This window comes from Centruroides sculpturatus, unplaced genomic scaffold (assembly GCF_000671375.1).
Source record: "Centruroides sculpturatus isolate CEXI.00-Female unplaced genomic scaffold, Cexi_2.0 scaffold89, whole genome shotgun sequence".
Classification (NCBI taxonomy): Eukaryota; Metazoa; Arthropoda; class Arachnida; order Scorpiones; family Buthidae; genus Centruroides; species Centruroides sculpturatus.
Window position 1 is genome coordinate 173,761 of NW_019384460.1, and position 26,582 is coordinate 200,342.

At 24.6% G+C, this 26,582-nt stretch overlaps 1 protein-coding gene across 2 annotated transcripts; it reads right to left on the minus strand.

Annotated features, from left to right (window-relative positions):
• Positions 1-10,244: 10,244 nt before the first annotated feature.
• Positions 10,245-25,398, minus strand: LOC111620788 (fulicin peptides-like). 2 transcript variants are annotated; one of them, XM_023362779.1, is made up of 5 exons: positions 25,335-25,398; positions 13,339-13,467; positions 11,460-11,939; positions 11,050-11,105; positions 10,791-10,910 (listed from the first exon to the last, which is right to left on the minus strand). In XM_023362779.1, the coding sequence occupies exons 2-3, from the start codon at positions 13,457-13,459 to the stop codon at positions 11,461-11,463; spliced, it is 600 nt and encodes a 199-aa protein (XP_023218547.1). In that variant the 5' UTR covers positions 13,460-13,467; positions 25,335-25,398; the 3' UTR covers positions 10,791-10,910; positions 11,050-11,105; position 11,460. The 2 variants fall into 2 exon arrangements, with proteins under 2 accessions (XP_023218548.1, XP_023218547.1); XM_023362780.1 differs by lacking the exons at positions 11,050-11,105; positions 11,460-11,939 and having other exon boundaries at positions 10,245-10,910.
• Between the last annotated feature and the right edge of the window lie 1,184 nt (positions 25,399-26,582).

Sequence of the window (26,582 nt, forward strand, 5' to 3'; positions counted from 1 at the left end):
TCTTTTATTTTTGTCTATAAATTGCCGCCGAGGAAATTAATTATATATTTAAAGTAGATTTTAAACATTAATAAAATGTAGACATGAATTGCAAGTTATCTTTCTCTATTTGTCTCTCGAACAGAAAATTCTCGGGTGTTTATAATTTCACTTCTTATTTTCTCAGCTGAATTAATTTATGTATTGATTGATAATGGTTAAAATTATAGCATTTATAGCGATAAAATGTATTAACCACGTAAGATAATATCTAGGACATTATAAAACTAGAGCGTGATTCCTTTATTGAATGCCCTCTCGTCATATATCTTTGAATTCTTCAGAATTTTGCCATTCTCTCTAAGGTTTCTCCTGCTTTCAGAGGTTGTAAGAAACCTTAAAGCGGGTCGCAATGTTCTAAACTATTATCTACACATAATAATAATTTTGTCTATTGTGTACGTGTCTCTCCCAAATTATGAAAATTCTGAATCTGATATCTCAACGTGTCGCTAGAAGGATGCAAGAAACATAACAAGATCCGGTAATTAACGTTTATAAAATTCGGAAGAACTGATTCGATAAAAAAAAAGTATTGATTATCTCAGTTTGAATTTTTAAATATTTAAAAAATAGAACCAATGACCGAATGGATACATATACGTATATCATTTATACAGATTTCAAAAATAAATAGAAAATTTAAATCAAGTTTACTTTTCAAATCAATTGATTAATATTTTAATAATTTTAATTAATTAATATTTTATAATCTAGTTAATAATAATTATATTAAATAAGTTGATTTTTTAATTAAAAAATTAAATTATTTTTTATGATATTGCATTTTTTCCATTCGTTAGAAGTATCGAAATTAACGATTTTAGAATATTTTGGATTTTGTTGAAAAATATTTAAAATTTTATCTACTTTAAAGAAAAATATATACTTTGACAGCTTTATTAGAAAATCTGATGTCATCAATTGATTTTATTGTGTATCAGACGGTGGAAAATTAAAGAGAATATTACAATAAACTTTCGAGAATATACATTAAATTGAAAGTTGGCTGTTTTACTTTCATGTAGATGACATAAATGTAAGCTACTAACGTATATTCCGAATTTAAGATACCCTTTTTTAACGCATACTTCTGAGCCTACCAATGACCGAATTGATAAAAACCTACACTGGTCGCGGGTTCGTGCCTCACCAACGAGCTGAGGTGTGGAGTTTTCTGGATTTACTTCACTGTCTAACACCTAAATAGGGACAGTCTCCCATAGAAAGTCCTCCCGAGAGACAGATCGCCCATGTAGACCCAAATCCACTAACAATTGCTCGGGGCTCGCGCCTGACTAGGGGTTGGCAACGTGGAGTTTTCCTAAATATTGCCTTCTTTCCGGGAAGCACTACCGTGGGCAGATCGCTAACGTGTTGCACTGTCTTCTTCCATTAATCGAAATCAAATGAACTTATTAATGTATTAAACTACATTAAGAATAGGTTTATAGCTTAAGGTTATGAAAGACATTTGATTGAATTGTATAAAATATCACTAAAATATTTAAATTCGACTTATATGATGGCGATTTAATAATATATTTATCAAAAATTACAATTAACAAGACGTATAACAACTAATTAATATCAATGTAGCGAAGTACTTCGGTAAATATTTATGCGAATTGATAATTTATTAAATAGCAACAGATTTTTCTTTACGTTTTGAAATGAATAATTTATAAGCACTTTTAATTTTAAAATAATGTAAACAGGTTTTTGACTAACGAGCTTTTAAAGCTCGCGAATTAAAATCTTGTTTATATTTATTTGTTTATAATACTTGTTTTTAAAACAAATATTAAACAATTCTCTCCTTACAAAAATAAAGCTGTGTAATTTTCTATTTTTTCAACTGTGCAAAAGTTATGCGAAGAATAAAATTTATAATATAGAAATTATTAAAAAGAAGATAGTTTGACCAACAAGTTTCAATTTAAATATATATTAGGGATTTAGAGATTTAACTATAAAGGCGAAATCGTTAACAGTGGGATCATGAAACATTATTTAATGGATTTAGATAATTAAATGATAGATAAATGTCTCTCGCGCCTCTCCTATGTTTATTGTTTAGAGATTCTATTCTAATAATAACAGTCAATCGGTTAATTTGCTTCTCAATTTATCTCAGACTGCAACATTTCGCATTGAATCTCATCCGTGTGTATAGGCTACTCTACAATATATATTTTTACGTTTATTATTTGAATTTGAAGGATAACTCTTGAAAGAAGAAGAGAAAGAAATATTCCAGATGTTAATCGATAAAGTAATTTTTTATAATAGAAGAAAAGTTTAGATAAACGTAAATCGTCCAACCGAAACGATTTTCAATCAAAGAAGAACAAGTATGCTTACCAAAACGACACACACCACTTTATTAGGAACTAGCCACATCATATAGAAGAGTTATAAAAATAAAAATTATAAAATAGCCTATTATAAAGCAACCGGTCGATCATAATTATAAAATTAACTCTTTAAATAGCCACGTTATCAATTAACTAGACCAGTTCTTGCAACGACTTAATTAATTAATTAATTAATTATAACACAATCGATCCTTTCGTATATGTTGAAAGTAAGAAATGTTTCAATATCATTTTAATAAAGACGAATTCTTCCCTATTAATTTGTCGTAATTTTTTATTAAAAAAACTATCAAGTTGTGTAAAAAGTCTTATATCGCATTTGTCTTCGAGTTTTAATATAAATTTAATTATGTAAAATTTTGATATTTAACATTATTTTTTTAAATTACGTTAACATCTTTTTCGTATCTTTAATTTTGGAAATGAATTTCAACATTTTTAAAGTCGAAGTAATGTAGAAATATATTTAATTCGGGCATTGAATATAACATGTTAATGGTTATTCCAATCAGAGTTTAATAGGGAACAAAGCAAACATACCTATTTTCATTTTCGTGTTTACTTAAGCTCTCATTTTCCTCCCTCATCTCTTGTTCATTTGACTTCCAAGAAATTACACAAAAGTCCCTCTTTGTCTTCAAACTTTCCATTATCAAACTAATCTGGCTTTTATGAAGAATTATAAACTATCTATTGTTGAAATATTCCCTAGCTGATATCTCAGTCTCACAGCTGCAGGTAAAGATATCTTTCAGGTAAAGAGAGGTACACTTCGGGATATATATTTTCTGCAAAGTGATTGATACGGGCACCAGTGGCTTTACCGCTTTCTTATTGGAAAACAAATTTTCAGTCAGAGTATCGAGTCAGAATCCCAAAGCGTAGATCCCGAATCAAGTAATATATTGTAATTTTTTTCCTTTCGTAATAGTAACTGTAAAGAGCTAACTTGATTCAATCTCGTGTTAAAATATTCTTTAGTTATTCGTGTGTTATATCATTCTTACGCATGTTGATATAAGGAACCGTGTATTACACAAGTACAATCATTACTAGGAAATCGATACCTTGAACTAGGTGGATGACAATGTAAGCAAGAAAGATGAAGTCTTCGAATGACATAGATTGTCTGCTACAAAAACCTATTAGTACACCTAAAGAACTGGTACTCGAGTGGATTTCTTTGCTGAAGAGCACGTTAAGATTATTGATGCATTTGCTAAAATAAATGCTATCTTCAGCTTATTATTCGCCATTCTTTAAATTTTTTGTCTTCGCACTTTAAAATAAATTCTTTAACATGTTTTTATTTTAAAACATTTAAGAACTCTGTAATAATTTCAATATAAATAGTGTTTTAAATGTAATTTTTGAAGTGTAAAAAATTCTTTTTTCCGGTACTTGTGATTATGAAAGAAAATTTTTCAGAACAGAATTATAAAAAAAAATTCTGTTAGTAAATTATAAATCAATGAATTTATTTAATAAAAATCTTATTTTTTAATTTCTTCAAGAACTTAGATCAATATTGTTAAATACATGCATAAAGTTATACAGATTTAAAAAATGTATTTTATAAAACAAAAAGACAAAAATATACAATTTTAGTATCATTAAAACTTTTAGGGAAAAACTTGTTTACTCTAAATTTAAGAAATTTTATACGTAATAGTTTATTTTTCTGCATTATTAAATTTTTTTTCTTTATCTGACATAAATGGTAAATAAATTGATAAAATTTTCATTAAATCTAAACAATTTTATCTGAGTAACGACTCCATTTTGATTGTGACATTTCGTTTATATGATTCTATATATAAATAAAAAGAATGCTTAATAAACGAATTCTTATCAGAAATTATTCTATTAAGTTAATGATTCGAAAAGTACAATGTTGTAAATATTGATTAAAGAATCAACTGATATCGTTGTTTTGGGGGATTTCTATAAAGGAAACAAATTTCGAACGGGATTAAAACAAATAAAAATCAATAACTTTTTATTAAACTAAGGATTTCTTTCATTACTTCTTATGAATATAACATCAATAATTAACCGAATAACGTAAAATTATGCGCTTAATAAATTAATTTTTAATTAATTTTAATTCTCATCTCTCCATTATCACTTTTATCTTCATCATCATTTTAATTAGATTTTTAATATATGTATATTATTAGTTTGTTTAATATCGTTTTTATATATCAGCTTAATAAATAAACAAGATTTTAAATTATTGTTATCTAAATTTAGTTATATTTGATCTTTTGAACTTTTCCATCCGTGATAAAAGTTTTGATGATCTTCATACATTCTTTACTTTATCGTCCAGATCGCGATTTCATCGAAATCGATTTTAGTTCAACCAAGGAAAAAAAAAAAACAAAATAAATTTTATCTACTTCTATAACTTATTGATTTATATTAATCACTTGGCACTTGGTTTATAAATATAACTCATTATCATCATTTAAACTACGCATTTTTCTAAAATTTTCAATATTAATATTTTATATTTAAAATGATATCATTTTATTATATATTAAATAATTAAATTTTTAAAAATTAAATAAAATATACATATTTATATATTATATTTTCTAAAAAATCTAATAACGAATTGCGTACATTTTCCGGCAAGAGTTAATATTGTATGTGGCGTCATCTGTTATGTGATTTTATTTTTAAAACTTTTCCTATTATTAATTATTATAAAAAGACAACAAGTTTAATGTTGAGAGTAGAGATGAGTTTTATAAAAAATTACTAATGATAAAAACGAGTAAAATCTCCATTAAGACCGACCCCACTGGAGATATGAGAAGTGACCCCCTGTATCTTTCCACCCCATCGACCTTTAACCATTAAAACCATTAAAGCATGAATCTCCATGATGCACAAACCTCCCTGTAAAATTTCAGAAATTTTCGACAAAAGGCACGGGAGTTATAAAGCTTCAAAATGGATGAACGAAATCGTGTTCCCCCCGACACATACACACTAATATCCATACATAGGAAATAACCCCCCCCTCTTTTTATGTATTTCTCGAAGTTTCAAACAAAAAAAAAGTAATTCTTTTTATAAATTTCTTCTAACATTATTGATTAGTTTCAAGGAGTAGAAAGATGCACAATAGGATTAATCTATCTTTGGTTTGGTTTCTCAGATTTTAAAAGAAACAGATTTACATTTTTAGCTTTTTATGTACGTTTCTACACCAATAAGTTACTGAAAGCACATCTATTAGTATTATTCTGTGTCTGTCCTCACAAAAAACGTTTAACTGATGGATAGATTTCGATCAAATTTGATTAAAGTGGAACTGAAAAAAAGAAAAAGAAATTTGTTTAAATTGTTTCGTTAAAAAACATTAGAATCAATAAAAATTAAATTTTATTTTTGTTTTATTGATTTTAATGTCTTACTTAATAATTTGGTCGATATATATTAAATATATAACATATTACTTAATTTGGAATTAGTCTTACAGTCATTAAAAGTATATGAAACTATTATAAACATTAACGTAATTTTTAATTAATTTTTTAAGTTAAATGTCTTCATATATTAAAATAAAAAAAAAGATAAATTTATAAAGTTGACTTTTGTTTTTTTAGAGAGTTTACTTTTAAAATTGTAAAGTTTAAAAGTTTTTTAATAGAAATTTTTTGTTATAATTCTAAAATTTCTTTAAAATTTTGTTGAACTAGACATAATAGAGTAACATAATATATAAATATTTTTATAATAAAATCTAGTTTTTCGGAATTTTTCTTGGATAAAATCTGAATATAAATTAATAATTGAGAATATATAACTGTTTACTATATAATCAATACTTTACTTCTTGGAATGTTGTTGGGGACTGTTTATTAATTTTTGAATGGATAAAAAAAAAGCTCCGAGCCGAGATTAAAGTATATATAATTTAATAAGAAAACATTTTTATTTTTTAATTTCTGGATACAATTTTATATTTTTCTTTATATTTTTATTTATTCTTAATTCTAAAAGACTAAGAAAGATGAGCAAGGAGATGAATTTTAGATGATATCTTTAGATTAATACCCGTTCTATTCTCTTCCCCAGACGTGAGTTCGATTTTTTTATCTTATCTCTTCAAATTTATCAAATTATTTTTCAGATAATTCATTTTTTAAAATTTGTTTAAAATTAATTATTACATAATTAATAAATAGAAAAAAAGGGATGTAAATTTGAGTTTAGTTTGAAATTTTTTAAATAACTTATTTAAGAAATGAAATTACTGTTTATAGTTTTAATTTTACTTGATAAATAATTGTTGTATAAAAATACAAGAAAATAAATAAGTTAATTTAAAATAAATGTATTTTTATTTTTAGTTTTCGTGACTTTATCATCTTGTTTAATCCAAGTAGTAACCTCAAGTAGCACGTAAAAGAATTACTTTTATTTATCAAAACTATAATTGTAAATCCACAACATATTCTAACTTTATGATTAAATTTCACGATTTTGCATTCTACTTTTAAAGTGACAATAATTGAAATTTATTTTCGACCCGATTAAGTTGATTCTCTTGTTTCGCTTCTTCTAGGGACTGGCTTACTTCCCGATTGCATACGTTTGCCGCTGAATGCATTTTGATGCAAAAATTAGACAGAAATTACTCTCTTCTGGCATAGGAGATATTTAAGAATATAATTATGTGTGATCACTTCTAATTAAATCTTTCCTAAGAATAAATTAAAAGAAACTTTTTACAATTATTCTTACGAAAGATATTGCTATAGAGCGTAAGGGCCTAACTAAGCGTAGACTTGAGAGCATAGACATATGCTGAATAGGTTAGAAGAGGAATATCTCCTCTTTAACCAAAATTAAAAATAAATAAATGAATAAAATATAATAAAAAACGAAATGGTCTTTGCTTATTACATATTACTTATACATATTAATATTGACTATACACAGATTATAAGTTCAACTTGTAACTTAACCTTGAACAGGTAACTGAAAGATAAGGGTAGGTTCGTAAAGTCGAAGAAGTTAAACGAATGTTTACCTAGCCGGTCATAAAATACCACGTACCATTAAAGTAACAGTGATATTTACTATAGAACAGTACAGTGATAACTATAGTATTCTAACTATATATAATATAAAATACCGTTCCTATAAAGAATGCGGCTCTTGCGTATTTCCGATAGACGATATATGGCTCCCATATTGACAATGTTTGTCCATCCCTGTTATATAATTTAAAATCCGTATCGTATGATATTCCATAGTGTAGAAGATCTAAAATCCTAATTATTACTAGATTCCGATCAAGATCGACTATCAAATTATGCGTATGTGAGGCTCCTAAACATACGAGACGTTAGGTAAAACCTTAGAATATCTATACTTAAATCATCTCAGGCTGGAAAAGATTATTGAAACACAACATTTTGGCATGAAAATACATTTAAAAACCCTTAAAAACAACTAGTTTTAATATATGCACAGAATAATAGATCGTAACTTTCGATCTTTATACTGTTTTATGTTTTATAACAATAGAGAAATAAAAAAAAAATAAAAGAGAAATAGAGAAACAAAAGAAATAATTCCAATTTAAACATTATGGTTTTATAAAACAAATTATTGAGGTCAACATAACAAAAACTCAGTCAACATTTCAGAACAACAAACCTACTTCTTGAATTCTGAAATTAAATATGAGCTTATATTTTTTATTGTTTAAGTTTATTCAAGAAAATAACTTTTATCTCGTTGGACGTTGTTTATCATGTTTTATATCTTTATTGACTAAAATCAACAGAACTTGTTTATTTATTTTATTTTATTTATTTTGTATTTAAAAATTTTTGATTTATTATTATTATATAAATTCTTACGTACTCGAATCTGCAATAATGAGACTCGAAATTAAAGATTTTTGTCAGTAAAAACATAAAATAATTTTGTCATAATTTCTTTGCAATAATAATGGATTCTTGTTTTATTGACCACTCGATTAATGAACAATTTTGTTGGTGCTTGCTACTCTAACGAATGATTTCGTTCTGTTTTTTGAGGGTTCGCTATTGTATTAAAGATGTTGTCAAACACTAAAATAAATATTTGATAATGCGAGCGAAATAATTTAAAACTAATTATACAGTTTATGAAAATTTAAGTATACTTTATTTTGTAATTAGTATTTTGTGACTGTAGGACATATTCTATCTTAGAATATGAATAAACTGAATTGAATTTCGTTCAAGTTTATTGTTTCTTATTTAATTTGTAAAGGGTTTATTTTAAAATTAACACATTTCTTCTCGCTTTTATTTAAATAATGTTTATTAAAATAAAAGTTTTAATTATTAAACTCGTGAATTCCAATCGAGTTATCGTAGAGGAATGAAATAAAATTTACGTAAAATATTTACTATATAAAGGCTTTATATTTTCTTAATTGTATATTTAATGACATTCAGTAGCTTTTAAAGTAGCTTTCGGTTTCATATCTCAAAAATTAAGAGACATTTATCGGAAATCATTGGTTAATTGTCGTTAAAACTGAGACATTTTATAAATGATTTTAAATTACAAACTTCTTCATTTGTAACAAATATTATTTAGTGCTGCTTAAATATCACTTTTTTAAATTAATATTTTATCGTTAACAATTCTTAATATAATTTAATAAGCTTTTTATTTTTAAATGTTTACTCTTAAATAAATAATAGAATTTTGAATTTGGAGTTAAATAAACGAAGATTATGATAGTTTAAAAAGTCTTTTTATTTAATTATATTAAAGGATATAAATATTTTGACTTTAAATATTTCAAACAAAGAATATTCTTAATCTTTCCAATACATTCTTTATTCAAAATACCGTCACGTTTTGATTATCATCGCCTTTCTCATTCTCTTCATTTCCATACATTAAATGTGAAATAAAGATTTACGTCGACGTTTATTTAAGTATCTTTCGAATCAGAAACTAAAAAATACTTAAATACTTCTTGTTGAAGCTCATATTATTTATTTTCATCCGCTATTACCATTTTGGGAATAAGTAAATATTCTTCATATAAAATTTAAATGTTAAGTTTTTTATTCTCTAGCAAGATAAAGTATTCATTATTTTTATTCACTGAATTAACGCTTCTTTTAACTTTATATTGTTAAATAAAAAATTTTTTCCTTCTGATTTGATTTTTCGTTACTTTAAATATTTAATTTATTTATTTTTCTATTCTTTTTCTCATCCATTATCAATTATTTCCTTTTTTTTTATTTGATTGTTTCCAATTTTTAAAGTTTCTTTATCTGTTGTGGTATCGGTTTTTTCCCTAAATCTCATCTGTTACTGTTCATTCTTTCATAAAAATTCATTGTTCATTCCATGTTTTACCGCCATTTTTTTTCTGTTAAATTGATTTAATACAATTCAGAATATTTTATAATTTATTAAATTTTTTTAACAATAATTAAGAAGAGAAAAATATTTAATATTACTGAAATTATATATATTTAAAAAAATTCATTTTCTTTTCGATTATCATTTAATAAAATTGATTTAAAAGGAAATGTTTAATTATTTCTGGCTTTTTATTACATAGAATCACTTTATTACATATGAATGCTTCACAAATTAGTGTTGCATTTTTTGAATTTTTTTTTTTTATTTTATTTTTTAAATAAGTATTTTACAAATAACACATTATATCTGTATATTACACTAAAGACAAAATCATTTTTAATTAAACAATTTCAAATAAAGATTTTCTTAAGAACATATTTTTTAAAATAATTCTTATATAATATATATTTACTNAATATATATTTATATACTTATTTATATCTATAAGGTATATATTAATTTATATCTGTCCATGAAAATCTTAAAACTGCTTTTCTTAAACACTATTATTCACAACAAATCCAGACGATGTTTTACTTTGAAAACTTCAACAGATTATTGATTTTTTCTGTTTTTTAAATATGTATATATACATATAATTTTAAACTACATAAATTTTAAAATAGAACAAGTTTTATTTCATTCTTTTATATACTTTTAATAATGATAATTAGTTATCATCGTAAAATTGAGGATATCTGATATTAAAATAATTACGTTTACCGGGTCCACCTAAAAATTCCGAAACTCTTTTACCGGGTCCACCCAAAAATTCAGAAAATCTTTTACCCGGTCCTCCCAAAAATTCAGAGACTCTCTTGCCTGGTCCACCCAGAAATTCCGAGTATCTTTTTCCCGGTCCACCCAAAAATTCGGACAGTCTTTTTCCTGGCCCTCCCAAGAATTCGGAAAGTCTTTTCTCATTATTATCCCGAAGATAACCGATTGGCACCATGTTTTCTTCTTCTTCTGAATAACTTCTTTTACCCGGTCCACCTAAAAATTCCGAAAGACGTTTTTCTGATGTTCTCAAGTAATCTGAAGATATCGGTAAGTTTACAATTTGTCGTTGTCTCCCGTCTGGATCTAATTAAAGAAAAAATATTTAAAAAATAAAAGCGGTTAAAGCTGATACTGATTAAGTATTGATATTAATAAATAACCTAACAAAATTTTATATAAATTAAATCAAAATGAATAATAATTCCTCATGCAAAAGACTTACTTGTTGAACACTTCGGCCATGACAGATGTTTTTTATTATTTTATTGAAGAAGATAGCTAAATTTTAGAGTAATTTCCACATTATTACATATATACATTCATTTTAAGCGTTATTTTAAATATTTTGTTTTTTATTATCATTTATTTATTAAATTTAAAAATTTTCACATTTACATTTTTTAAAAATTCGATTTCTATCTTTTAAGTCAAAGTAAAAAACATTTTACACATGCCTAAATATATATATATATATTTATTTTATATTACTGGCGAATTTTAATTCTTTCAATTATTATTATTAATTAAAGAAGTGCGTAAATCTAATTCGCGTCATCGTAATTAGAAATAAAAGTGATTAAAATTACATTTACACGCAGCAGGAAAAGTTAATGAATGAAAGATGAAGCTCACCCTACACTCTCTCCACTGACGACCTTTGATGTAAATCTTTTTCTGTAACATCACGCTTACGTCTTCCTAAAAATTCCGACCCAATAGGGCTACTTTTACCCTGATCATTATACATGACATCCGCTCTTTTTCCCAAAAATTCGGATCCTATTCTTTTACCTAAAAATTCGGATCCCATACGTTTGCCCAAAAATTCGGATCCCATACGTTTACCTAAAAACTCCGATCCGATTCTTTTTCCAAGAAATTCCGATCCCATACGTTTACCTAAAAATTCCGAACCTATTCTTTTGTCTCTTTCATCGTCTACAGTTCTTTTTCCAAGAAATTCGCTTCCAATCTCTCTTTGACTATATCGAGATCTCTTCAGAGATGTTTCGTGCGAATTAACGTCTGGAATGTTCATACCAGTTCCCACTCTGACTAATTCGAAGATTTTTCTAGCAACATCTGAAGGAAACTCTCTTCCAACACTCCATCCTGAATTTGATACAGAATAATTACATTTAACTTTCCATATATTTAAATATACAACAAATACTAATTACCTTTTCTCTTATTTCTCTTAAAACATACACACACACACATATATATATACAGTATTTTATATTAATTTACGCGAATTAAATATAAAATAAAATTATTATTTTTTAAATAAGATAAAATGAAAACTTATATATGCAAACAATTACGCGTCATTTACGCGCAAAAATTAACTTTTTTTAATATTTATAAAACGAGATTTATTATTATTTTTTATCTAAATAAGAAGTTAATTGTCTTTTTCTCGGTTATATATTTTTATAATTCGTTCGAAAGAGAATTAATTCAGCTTTCTGTAATCTCATAAAAGGGTTTTCCTTCATAATATACAGAATTTGTCTTCCGAGACTTTATCGCCATTTTAAATTTTCATTTTATTTTCAACGTGAATAAAAATCGAAAGGAAAGAAAAAAATTGAGAATTATTTGCATACATAATATTTAAGTATTTCTGCCTTTTCCCTTAATATTTTTGGTGTAATGAGAAATTTTCTATTCCATCTTCATTTGCATTTGAATTAGAATTTTTTCTATTTTGTTCATTACATATTTTTGTCATATTATATTGAACTTAATCCTATTTATAGCTATGTTTATATCCCGAGTTAAAATTGTTTTCTTTTTTAATAATAAATAATGTATTTGATTTACTCGATATATTCGTACTGTACATATTTTTGTATTCTGAGGTAACTTTGAAAATATCTAAAAATTTTCGTAGGTAATTTATTCATGTTTCTTAAGTCTCTATAGTTTACGGATAATTTTAATTTAATAAAGGTTTTATCATGTTTATCTGGGTTAATTGTACTAAGTTAATGCTTAAATACTACTAAAGTTGAGAAATATTTCAAAATTTGCAATCAGAAATTAGGAAAAAAAATTGAATAAAAAATTTGATTTGGATGAAAGACTTTAATGAAATTATTGAAGAGGGAAAAACTTTTTAAATAATACAAAAATGGATTTTAATCCTTCGTAAAAATTTCCAACTTTCTCTATTTAATCCCTAAATTCCTTTATTAATCCCCAAATTTATGATATTGAATGAAAAAATTTCTCAATTTTTACAAAATTTATTACACTTACTAATTAAATTATTATTTATTTAATACTTTCGTCAAATTTTCTGTTGTTTAAAAAAAACAATTCCTCATAAAATTACTCGTTAAATTTTTCTGAATTATCTAAAAAGTTCTCTTTAATTTGAAGTTAATCCCAGTTTAGGAACTTCTTCGGTTTGCAGATATAATCAGATATATTTAATTCGTATTGTAAAATAAGATTCACAGAAAAGACATTGATGATGTTAATGGAAATTGATGCATATTATTACCTCTGTTTGACATTGCCTGTTCGGGTTCTGATACACTCAAGACAGACACACAGGACATCACCATGATTACGGCCATTAAAACAATTTGACGAGAATAGGTTACTTCCAACATTTTCGACATTTTATAATCTGAAAAGAATATAATTTAACATTTATTATACTTAAAATCAACGAGAAAAGGGAAATTTTCGGGTTACAAATCTGGAATTTCCTATACGTAGGGCCTTTCCATAGAAAACCTTTAAATTTAGTTAATGCCATTTGCCAAGTCACGTAATATTGAACCATAATTTGAGTGTATTTTAATATTGTTTGCTCATTTAATCTTCGATTTTATTCAAAAATCTTTATTAGACTTTTAATTAAAGCATCGAAACTTTATAAATTATATATAAAACTACGTTGTCATTAATTACGATCAATAGCTGGGATTTTAAATGATATCTGAAATTTTAATTGTGTTTAATTTATCTGAAATGTTCTCTGTTAATTTTGATCGTAAAGCACTTAATGTTATCGGCTTAACTATATATTAAATAATGAAAAAATGAGTTATTAAATATTGATATTAAGTAATGAAATTTAGTTATTAAGGAATATTAAAATGATGGTATTGAAGAACAAAAAATAGTGGTTAAATAATGAGTTATTAAGTTAATTATTAATTTATCTGTAAATATAACATTTTCTAAACATTAAAATATATTTAACAACGAAAATATTAATAATAATTTTCTCAAAACTGTAAAAAAAACAATAAACATAAGCATAAAAATCACAATTACTTTCACATAAAATAATTGAATATTAGTAAAAAAGGTAAATATTTGTAGTAGGAGATTTTTATGTCGGTTTAAAAAAGATCATAAAAATCTGTCAGATAAAAGAAAAAGATATAGTTATATAATCCGAAAATAAATGGCTAAATAGCAGATAAAAGAAGTTGTAATCTTTTGTACACAAGCCATCATCCATAGAAACATCTGCCCACAACGGCAACAAATAGTGTTGTGTCAGTTTTGGGCACAAGAACCAATAGTGATGACCAAATATTAGTGGAAATAAACTACTCTGATGTCACCGACTGAAACTAACTTTGATATTTATCTTAGTTACGACATTCTGTAATGAGAGTTTCATGTGCGGACTCTTTCATAAAAACTTTATTATATTCTTTTCTAATAACGTTCTCTCTACGACACAAGACAATGAATTCTTCTTTTATTTATTTGATCAGAAAAATCTCCTTATTGGTTCGTTTAAATATTCAAATATTGAACGAATATCCACGCAATAAATAAATCATGTAAAAATTAACGATTAAAATAGTCAAAAATAAATTAATTAAACTAATATAATTTAATTTTTAAGTAATGTTTTTAAAATGTTTCTAAATTCTCAATTATAACTAAATTTATTATTTATGATATTAAAACAATATACCTTAAAAAATAATTTAAAATTACTAGAAATTAATTTTTTAGTCTTATATTATATTTTAGTTTTTAATTTCATAACATATAATAATATAATAAATAATTTTGTTATTTAATTTAATTTTTTATAGAAATTCAAATAAAACATCTCAAAGTAAATTGTAAAAATAATTAAATATTTAAAAAATATATAATTACTTTAAGTTAACCTACGCTCTTAAAATATTTATTTCTATATAAAAATAGAACAAAATTTACTTAAAAACACTGTAAACTTTACAAAATATTTGATTAAAAGCTATAAATTTAAGCCTATAAATGTATATGGGGGCTCAAAAGTTAGTTAATCGTGTTTTATTATGAGTTCTAGATACTGTATATTTGTGAATATAATTATGTAAATAGTAAACTAAGTTTAGAACAATGCAATTTTATTTACAGGAATATGAATAATTATTTAATTAATTGAATAAATGATTGATTTTGCCTTTAAATGGTTAACTGACTTTTGGGCCACCCTGTATACAAAAACGCCGAACAGGATTTTCAATCGTAAACAGGATAAAATTAAAATAAATTTAGAAATATTTATTTTAATCAAAAGTTTATTTTCTAATTGTATATTTTAATATTTTTATTTAAATAATTTTAACTTTAAAATTGATAGAAATGCTTTTTCTTTTAATGTTTCGTTCAGTTTCGTGATGACTGAAAGGCGAAGAATTTTTCTTTACTTTCAATCAAAAGGTGCTTGGAATTGAAACAAGAAAAGTGAAATTGAATAAAAGATCTATTTAGAAGAAATATGAAATTTCTAAAGAATTATTTATAATCATTTTTTTATTTAAAAAATTGCATAAAAATAAAATTCACAATACTGTAAAAAATAAGAAAAAATCCATAATAAAATAAAGAATATAAAATAAAATTTTTGACTAAAGGAAAAAAATAGAGCAATATTTTCGGATCCGCATCTCAGATTTGGAAACAAAATTGGTTTTGTTATCTTTCCGTTTTCGACCGATAAAGTATGCGAAGAAGTCATACAACTTTACCATAATCATAAATCTTATTTCAATATCCTCTTATACCAAAGATTTATATAACTTGTATATATGTTTGCTATACATTTCTCTCCCCCCACATACACACCTACGCACACACATAACTCGTGCTTGATCACTTAATATCTTTTAGCTAGAATCGCTTAATATTCTAAACTCCGATATTATAATTCAAAAACTTAAATTACATATAAAGTACTTTAGTTTATACAAATTCTCTCATATTAGTGTATTGGAATTACATAATTAAGAATATGTTTTTCGCCATCGTTCGCAATGACGAAACGTACTAATGTAGAATCCAGAGGTGACGTGTCATATCTTATAGTTTTTATGTATAGAAACGAGATGTCTTCTCTACTTATCATTAAAGATAGAACCCCGAACTGTTTTGTAAATCGATAATTATCGCATTTTGGTTACTTTTAAGGTTAGATCGATATCGAGAAGTGATAGCGCGGTTTATAGACGACGTAACGAAGTAATTCACATTGTCGAGATGATTGGATATAAGAGTAGGTGAAACGTCACGACTGTCAATAAAAACGTCCACTATCTGATAACGTTACTTGTCTAGTTTAATAACGATGATAAGAGTCTATTCTTGCTATATATAGTACGAAATCTTGCTTATGTAGAAAGCTTTTTACCTGTTTGTTTCACTCTTAAGTAACTACTACACGTAAATATTTCAGAATTGCATCAATTTATTCAAAAATTTTGGCTTGGAGAAGCATTTTGAGTTGTTCTCCTCTTCTAAATTCTTATACTTTTTGATTATAATTTATGAATTTTATGAGAGAGTTGCTATTCGCGCGAAGTGGAATACGTGTGAATACTTTGAAACCCTCAATACGATAACGTCTGAAGGATAAATTCGGATTGTAAAATAGAAATGTTTATTCGAATCGAGAGTTACACATAAATATATCTATCAATAGGATATTACATGTGTAACTGTAGTAGAAGCATAATATCTGTATTCTAGAGGACGGAAAATCCAAGCTTAGAGAGTATCAACGAAAGTAGTTCGATTTGGAGTGAATTGAACAAGAGAATAATAAAAATAAAAGTGAAAAAGGATTTCTATATCTCTTCCTAAAAATTTGTTTAAACATTTTTATAATAACTTCTATGCTTAAAATGATTTTTATATGTATTAGACTATAAGCCGACTTTAAATAATTTCATGAGAACGTCTGAAATTTAACTCGGGTCGTTAAATTTTTTAGTATCTAGCTTATATTTTTAGCGAGTAATTTACTTTTTTCTTAATAGAACTTTACTAAACTTTAATGTATTCATTTGTCTTACTTTAGGTAAAGATTATTTATCAATTCAAGCTTTATTTAACATGAAATATTGGTATAGTTGCTTTCATTTTTCAATAGTTCTATAACACATTCTTACACGTTGGGATAATGACAAAATTAAGAGCATCGATTTAAAATTTTAATTTGCTTTTTCTTTTAAACATTAAAATTGAGATATTTTAGGAAAAGTTTAATTAATTGTTAAATAATGTTTACATTAATATTCAGAGAAATATCGACAATATCAATGTGAAGAATTTCATCGATAAATTTTTGCGTATTTTCCTACAAAAATATAGTATTTTCTTTTATAATGAATAGCTTAAAGAGTATATTTGATCAATGTTTATTTAATAAAATTTACAGAATTATGAGTAACATTATCTCATAATTTTTTTTATAAAATATATAAATTCGTTAGGCTATACTCGAAAGAAAATATAAATTTATTTAAATAATATCATCTATAGAATAAAAAATTACTCTAATTATATTGTTGTAATATTTAATTTCTTGCGTGTTATTAATATAATTAAAATCAAGGGAGTAAAGAGGAGGGAGAAAAATATAAAATTTCAACCTTTTACATAAAATTGCGAAAGTAATTTTTAATTTATAATTTTAACGAGTTAAAAATATTAGAAAATAAATTTAAAATAGTTTATATTAAATGTTTATATTACATTTATATATTTGATCGATCAGAAATTGATCAATCTTAACTTTATGTTTGATCAGTCATAAATTCATCAACCGAAATTAATGATGGGCACTAGAGATATAACTTTTTAGTAAGTTTTCTTTATTAAATACACTTAAAATATAATAATCGAACGTATATAGTTAATTTTAATTAATAAATTCCTTTAAAAAATTTTAAATTTGTAGTTTAAAAATCGTTTAATAAGTTTTTTTATTAATATTAAATTAAAATATTCTCTACTAAAATAAAATAATGCTTAAATTCTTGTTAATTTCTAATTAAAAACAAACTATTCTTTCAATTAACTTCTAAATTTAATCAGAAATAAAGAAAATTTTTTCAATTTTTTCCTTAGTAATTTCAAATCTTGTTTTTCTTTTACTAAATTATATCAAGGAAAATATTTAAAAATTCATATGATGTCAAATTATATATATTTTCCGATAAAAACAAGAAAAAATACTGTACTTTAATTTACAAATGGATTTAATCTATTTTAATTTACTAAAATACAAAAAAAAGCTAATTAATATATTCATCGAGATTCTATTTTATAAATCAATAATAAAATCCCGAACTGCTTAATATATAAAGATAACTTCACCTTTTTCTTGCTTTTTAACAATCGGTATGGACTTTTAAATTAATTTACAAATATGGAAAAGCGGACAAGAACAAAGAAGTTTTATATATTTAATCCCTTACAACATATCATAACATTAGCATTAGAAAAGAATGATGATAGTCGCCTTTAACTCCTTCGCAGCGGGTGTTCGAACAAGAAATGTTAACATTTCCTTCTTTTGTCGACAATTTTAATGGATTTAATTTATATTAAATAGAATTATCCATATTTAACTCGATTCCCTGCTGTTTTATGCATCTATGAGTAAATCTGAATATTCTCTTTAACTTCATTTGTCAATGGAACTACTACTATTTTCTTTAGTTTAAAACTTTAAATTAGCTCCAATGTTTTAACATATACTTTTTAAAAAATAAATGAAAAATACTTAGTTTTTTCCTAAAATTTCCCAAAAATTCCTTAAAATATAACGAATAGTTCCCTACGTTTTATTGAGATTATAATTGCTTTTTTTTTTTACTTTACAATTTTAAACTCGCTTTAATTTTTAAACGTATATTTAAATTACAATGAAAAAATGAAATATTCAAATTTTTTATAGCATTTCCAAAGTACATAAACAGAAATCGAACTTAATAAAAATTAATTACGTTAAGAATAGATAAAATGTGATTAAATTAATTGCATCACATTTATAATTGATTTAAAAAAATTTTAATTTTATTATTTTTATTGCATTCCTCATATTTGCATATATTTCAGTTTTTTATGTTGGACGAGGTTTAATGTGTTTTATATCTTTATTGACTAAAATCAACAGAACTNTAAACGTATATTTAAATTACAATGAAAAAATGAAATATTCAAATTTTTTATAGCATTTCCAAAGTACATAAACAGAAATCGAACTTAATAAAAATTAATTACGTTAAGAATAGATAAAATGTGATTAAATTAATTGCATCACATTTATAATTGATTTTAAAAAATTTTAATTTTATTATTTTTATTGCATTCCTCATATTTGCATATATTTCAGTTTAAAATATAACAGAAGATTTAATGAATGATAAATTAACTTCTGTGAAATGTAAGAATTAATTGTCACTTATAGTTTCTGATATTGTTAAAATATAATTAATCTTCTTGAAATAAACAAGTGTTACAGTTAAAAGTATAAAATAATTAAATAATAATTTAAGATGATCAAATAATAATTAAAAGTTAGAAATTTTTAATAAGTTTAACCGACGTTTTTGTTAAATTTATTGTATTAAAAGTTATATTTTAATTATTATAGAATTATTTTATGTCAGATAAAAACTAAGTCGAAAGATTATGATGTATTGAAGATAAATAATTAAAAATTAAAAGAAGTTCAACGAAAATACATATATATTTTTTCCAGGATTGTAGTTTGCGGTGATTTTTCTTTTCTTTTCCAAATCTATCCAAAATCTTCTTTGAATTTATTAATAATATAAATAAACAATTATTTAAGTTTTATATTAATATATTATTAATATTTAGTGATTTTCAGGAATAATTTTTAATTTTTAAGAATATTTGGAGTTTTCATATTTATGAATGTAGCTAGACCTTAAAAAAACTACATTAGAAACGTTTCGTATAATCTAGCAAATAAATGATTAATTTTTAATATAAAGAAGTTTAGAAAATGTGTTTTTTATTGAGCTAAATTTAGAATGGAGATTTAAAATCTGAATTTAAGTCAACAGTCTATGAACTTTGGTGTTTACTTAATAATATCGTGACTTTTTAAAAATTTAGACATTATTTTAATATATAAATATTAAATTATTTTTCTTTAATTTGTTGATTAACTAATATTAATGCTTATTTAAGATTTAACAGCTTGTAATTAGGTAAATTAAGTTATAAATGAGACCCACATCATTTATTCGTGTTATATTAATAAATATGTAAAAAAACGTAGACTTTTTTTTAAATTTTAGAATAATTATTTTAATTCTTGTCGAAATTAAATTAGTACATAATTAAAATCAGTTGTAAATCGAATTTTTGTAGGGGGAAAAAGGTTAAAAAAATGTGTTTGTTTTTCTTTGAAACTACCAAAGTTTAAGGAAAAGATAGATTTACAGGGGCAAACAGTTTTAATTCAATTATTTAAAAAAGTTATCCGGAGAAAAGTGAAGCATTGAATGCTCTTCGATCTCTATTTATTCTATTGCTTACGACAATGACTAAAGAGATTTTTTCAAGACCAAGGACAAAATCTTGACTGAGGTAGATAATGAAATGAAGTAAATGAAGAGATAAATAAATCTAATTAAAGATCTAAAAATTGTTTTTAGTCTTTTAGGAATTACAATTTACTTTTCTCGCTCATTTCCGTTTAGTTTCTTAAATTATCAATTAGTTCATCGATCTTTATTTATTTGCCGATAATTTTACATAATATTAGCAAATATTTAATATGCAAAATTTAAATTTGTTTCACAGTTTTTGAAAAATATCTGTCAAAACGATCTCACTCCGTCAGAAGTTAATGAAAGGTTGTCATTTCTAGGCGATTATAACTAATAACGACATAAAAATTATTAAATTATACGGTTAAACAATGTTTAAAATATTATAAAATTTCATAAATTAAATAAATAGTTTCATGATTATTCTGGTTTTTCTAGTTAAATGATTAATATTTGTTGTACTATTATTATCGTATCGATGAGTAATTTATAATATAAAGTATTGTTAAGTGAATATTATCAAACAAGAAATAACTTTATATTTTATTCTTCTTTTAAATTACATTTACCGACACGATAAGTGCAAAATAGTATAATAAAATAAGTCAATAATAATAATGTTTTCTGGATAAATGCAGGAATAATTATTATAATCGACTAAAGAAAATAAAATAAAATAAACAAGCAAAAATTAAATTTACAGCAATCAGTTCATCAATTGAATTCCTTTTCTTGATTTCTTCATTTCTAGTGCAACAAACGAAACGCTATTTGTATAAGAGCAATTAATGGACGTTAAAACAGGAAATTACTTGTTAGTCTACAACAAGTGGGTTTGATCATTAATGAACAATCACTGTGTAGGAATTTGGTTCCGAAGTAAACGAAAAAGGGAAATTACAGTATTAATTGTCACTTCAAAGGGTCAGTATTAGGTTCCCAGGGTACCAACTCCGAGGTTATCCATTTAACTTTCCTCCATTGTATTCGCTTCCTGTTCCAATTAGGGAAATTCCCTGCGACGATAAGAATCCCTAGAGACGTTTACTGTATCGAAAGATTGTCTCGGCGAATATTCGTTCCAGTTACTTGGTTGAAAAAAAAAGAGTTAGCAAAGTACTGGAAAGAGACAGGCAAACCTTAGTTGATTACATTATGCTTTTGGTATTCAATATAAAAGTAAAAACTTATTTTCAAAATTGAAATAAAGTTTTAGTAGAGTATATTTCGTATTAGGTTGCGAATTCTAACATATTATGTAGAAAAATGCGTTTGGCAATTCAGTAAAAAGTATGAGCCAAGTTCAAATATATGCCATACGACGTATCGGTATCATGTAGCCTTTATTTATACATTTGCTAGAGTAAAAACGTCTTCAATATCATACAAAATATTCTTCTTATAAGATATTATATTTGAAAAATAAGTCATATTTCCAGTCAATAATCTCGACACGATATAAGAGCTGCGGTTTCATACGCAAACTCCATTTACTAAGATAGCGAAGGATCCATAATCGATGACTGTTACGAACTTCTATATGTAATGAACCGGAATCGATCGCCCAACTACAATATTACTCTTATAACACGAGTTTAAATCGCATTAAATCTAAAGTTTTTCGATTTAAAAGTTTATTAATAATTTATGTACAGAAAACTTTCGAAAATACTAATTAATAATCAAAGATTTATTATTATCATTAGAATATTTAATATTGCTATTAACAGATTTACTATTAAAGATAGTAGATTTACTAGTAATAATAATTATGAATTTACTATTAATGGTAGCAGATTTATGTCTTTAACACTAATATTTTACTGCTAATAATAATTACATAGTTATATATTTATGTATACGTATATATTATTAACAGATTTAATAAATGTTATGTTTGCTCTAACTGTGGTAATGCACGTTCGAAATATAATTATTACGCGAAAATACGGACGATTTATTAACTCAATTTTTGTTATTTATTAAATAAAATCTTGTATTTTAATCATTTTATTGTTAACAATTACTTTTTATATAAAATTTACGGAATAATTAAATCGAACAGAAAAAATATATAGGTCTGTCGTAATACGTCATACCGCGACTTTTAAAAAGGTATTTTTCAAAATGATAATTGAAGTAAATATAGTTTCAAGGAATTTATTAAAGAGTAAAAATGTTAACAATGTAATTAAAATAAATTACGGTTAAAGGAAAATACAAAATAAACGGAAAATGCCACGAGATTTTCATTATATACGGACTTTTTAAAGGATAGAAAAATCCCTCGATTTAAGGAACATCTTAAATTTAAGAAGCACCAATTTTATGTTCAGAAAAATGAAAAAAGTGAGTCTTAAATTCGAAAAAGTGAAGTATATGAAAATTAAAAGACGTAGATATGTTTAAATGAAGTGCTAATATTATTTTTTTAATATAGAATATTTTGTGTACTTTATTTAAATATAACATATATAAACTTTTCTATTTTTTTATTTACTCTCTTTTTTCTTTAAAAAAAAAGGAAATGTGTGAAAAGTGTATCGAAGAAAACATTTATTCCAATATAAACACATCCTTTGGGTAAGGACTAGCAAAACATTCTTTCGCTATTTTTCAAGTCAAATTTAAATTACTCGAAAAGATTTTAGAATATTAATTTCAATAGATGTCAATATTTTATATTTAGCTACAATACTATAGAAGGCTAAAAACTTATTATTACAGATAATACTCGCAATGCTTTTAAAGTTACTGTTTTTATTGGAGAAAATATTAAAATGTTTATTTTCAACAAAACTAATTATTATAAATGGTTGCAAAGAGCCTGTCCTTATTGTGAAAGGCATCGAAAGTGAAATCTTTTCTAAAGATACAATTAAACTTTATCTAAAATATACAGTCGGATAAAAGGAGTGAGTGACAAGTTGATTCTCTTGTGATCCGAAGGCGAATCCGAAAATCTTGAAAAAACTTAATCGAGGATTTCCAAGAGTTTATTCGGATAATTCGTCTTTAAAAACGGATTTCTTTGTAAAAATACGTTTCTTAATAAACAAATTGTTAATTATAAATTTAAGTAAATAATCAATTCATTAACCTTTAAGACGAAACTAAATTTAAATTTTGCGACGCATTTCCTCATTTTTCCAATACTTTATTGATAATTTAATTAAGAAATAATTACTGGAATTCGTTAGTCTTACATTTAAACGTCATTTAGATATTCTTAATTTTCTTAGTTTCTTAATAATAGTAATTTAAATCAGGTAGCAGCGCGTATAATCGTTCTGTAAACTTGGCCGAGCGTTCTGTAAAACTCCGATAGCATACACGCTTCGATACCAAATTTGAGATCTGTACAATTTGAAAAGCAAATTTCAAGTTGTATTAAGTGTTTAAGATTAATTTTAAAGAATTTGCGCGTTCAAATATGCCACAAATTTTTCTCGTAATTATTATTTATCAACAAAAAGATCGATTTAACGTTAAAGTGGCGGCGCAAACCTTAATTATTTTTCGGATTCTGAAAAATGCTGAAAAACATTAAAATAATATTGGAAATAACACTAATTACTAATAAAAAACGAATAAGTACAAGAATTAGTAAGAACAAAACATAATAAAAGTCAATTTGGGTAAGACTATCGAAGAGAAGAGAACTTTTCAATGAAACTACACCGCATCACTTGATAAAAATCAGTTTCAGTTGTCATTTTAAATATCTTTTAGCGGATTTTTCATATAAAAAAAAATGTTACTCTACAAAGCTGTGTTTTGTTATTGTATATACAAACTTTCGATAAAAAAAAAAAATAATTTAAAGATATAAACATTTATACGGTGTTACAATAGAAAGTTTAAGTAGAGAAACCACTCAGGAAATCTTGTATCTCTTACTGTCGAGATTCACTTCAACAGCTTCCGTTAAAACTATCGCCTTGTAGAATTCCACAATCTGTTAATCGGATTAAGTGGACTGTAATCCTGCCTTACAACTTTGAAAATTATTATTTCTTTAGGCTGTTTCTTTTAAAAATTAATATGTTTATTTATGATTGACTTTTATTATCGCATACACTATCAAACGATGTTGAAGTTATTTCTTTTCGGTTTGAGTTAACGGAAAATTCCAAAAAGTTGATATTTCTTAACTTTAATATAATTTAAATATATATATATTTACTCAATTGTTATTATAACTTAATCTAAATTTTTCTGGAAACATTATGAAAATTTAACTTTTCTAATCTCTCTAATACTGTTTGGGGGTAAGCCAATATTCATACGTCGATTTCTAAACACATTTATTTTCAAAAGATAAAAAGAAAGAAAAAAAAAAGAAAATTGAAATTTTTAAAAAAATTTCTGTCAGATAAAAAACAAAGAAAGGAAAATTAATTCATTTTTTAAGGCTGAAGTTCAGTTCTTTCAGATTTGTTAACCTTACACTTAACAGCAATATACAATGCTAAAATCTATAACGTAAAACATAATTTGCATAATGATCAGAACGCTTTCTGTTTGAAATATATATACACATATATATATATATTTTTTTTAAATAAAATTTTCAAAATTTCTATTTTATTTTTTTCTGGATAATTTTTTCCTTGAATGTTTTGAACTATGATCCATTAATAATTGATAATAACAGGCTTACCTTAATGCAGAGAAGAACCAAATAACTGCAACACCTTCTACTGAATGTGAACCACGGCTCTTTGTAGCTCACTTTTATATCTCGTACAGTACTGCACGTGCTCGTGCTGTACGAGAAAAGCTATTCTATTGGAAGATGAAGTGTGACGTCAACACGCCTCCAAGAAAATGAAATGATAAGAAAGTGAGACATCTGTTGCTTTTTTAAATAATGAGAAATGGATTCGAAAATGTGATTAATGATGTTAATACTTTCTCATCTCCATCTTGATTCCTACATTATGTCTCTGCTTAGTATACTTACTCAACTATATTTATAACATAAGGCTCTAATTTGTTTAGAAAACGTCTTAAATGTATTTAATATTAACATTTCCACATAATAATTTAACGATAATCACTTACAAACACCGAATAGTTATAATTTTTTTCAATAATTATTAATTATAATCAGTTAACGTGAAGATTTAATTATATTCAGCTTCGTGTGTTAATTAATTATATTTTTTTACACGAAAGTTAATTGTAATTTATGAAAATTATATTTAATTTAATCGATAAAAAAACAGTTTTTTTATTTTATCTTATTTTATAAATTCTAAACCCCTGTAGATTTGTATAGATATTTGTTTTTTCTTATACTTTTCAATATAAAAATTGGCTTATTGTTACTGATATTTATATATTTTCTTTAAAAAATAAAGTAAATAATGATGTTGATTATGAAAAATATTAGAAGTAAATAAAATTAATTAATTAAACAAACTTTTTTAACATTTATTTTTTAATTATATATCGTTTTATGGCGCGTAATATCGTCGAAATAACTTTAAAAATATACTTGAAAATTACTTAAAAAATAAATTTAGATATGGGAAATATTATCATTGGTTGACATCTAATTGATATTTAAAGAATTCAATGACTTTCGTTTACAATTTTGTCATCAAATTTTCAATTCTTCGAATCTATCTCAGTATTATTTAGCTGTATTAGTAAATCAAGAAGCGGTAATATGTCCAAATTTTAAATATAAATTCGAGTAATTTGAGTTAAAAAATGAATAAAAAATATAGAAAAAATTATTCTTAATGAAAATAATAGAGATGAATCGGATAGCAAGAGTCCGGTTTCAATAAAAAATATATATTTATTATGGAAAGTATGATGTCGATTCTGAATAATGTCACTTCTCCCCAATAGAAAAAATAATAATTTATTAATAAAAAAACGAATTAACGATTTAATT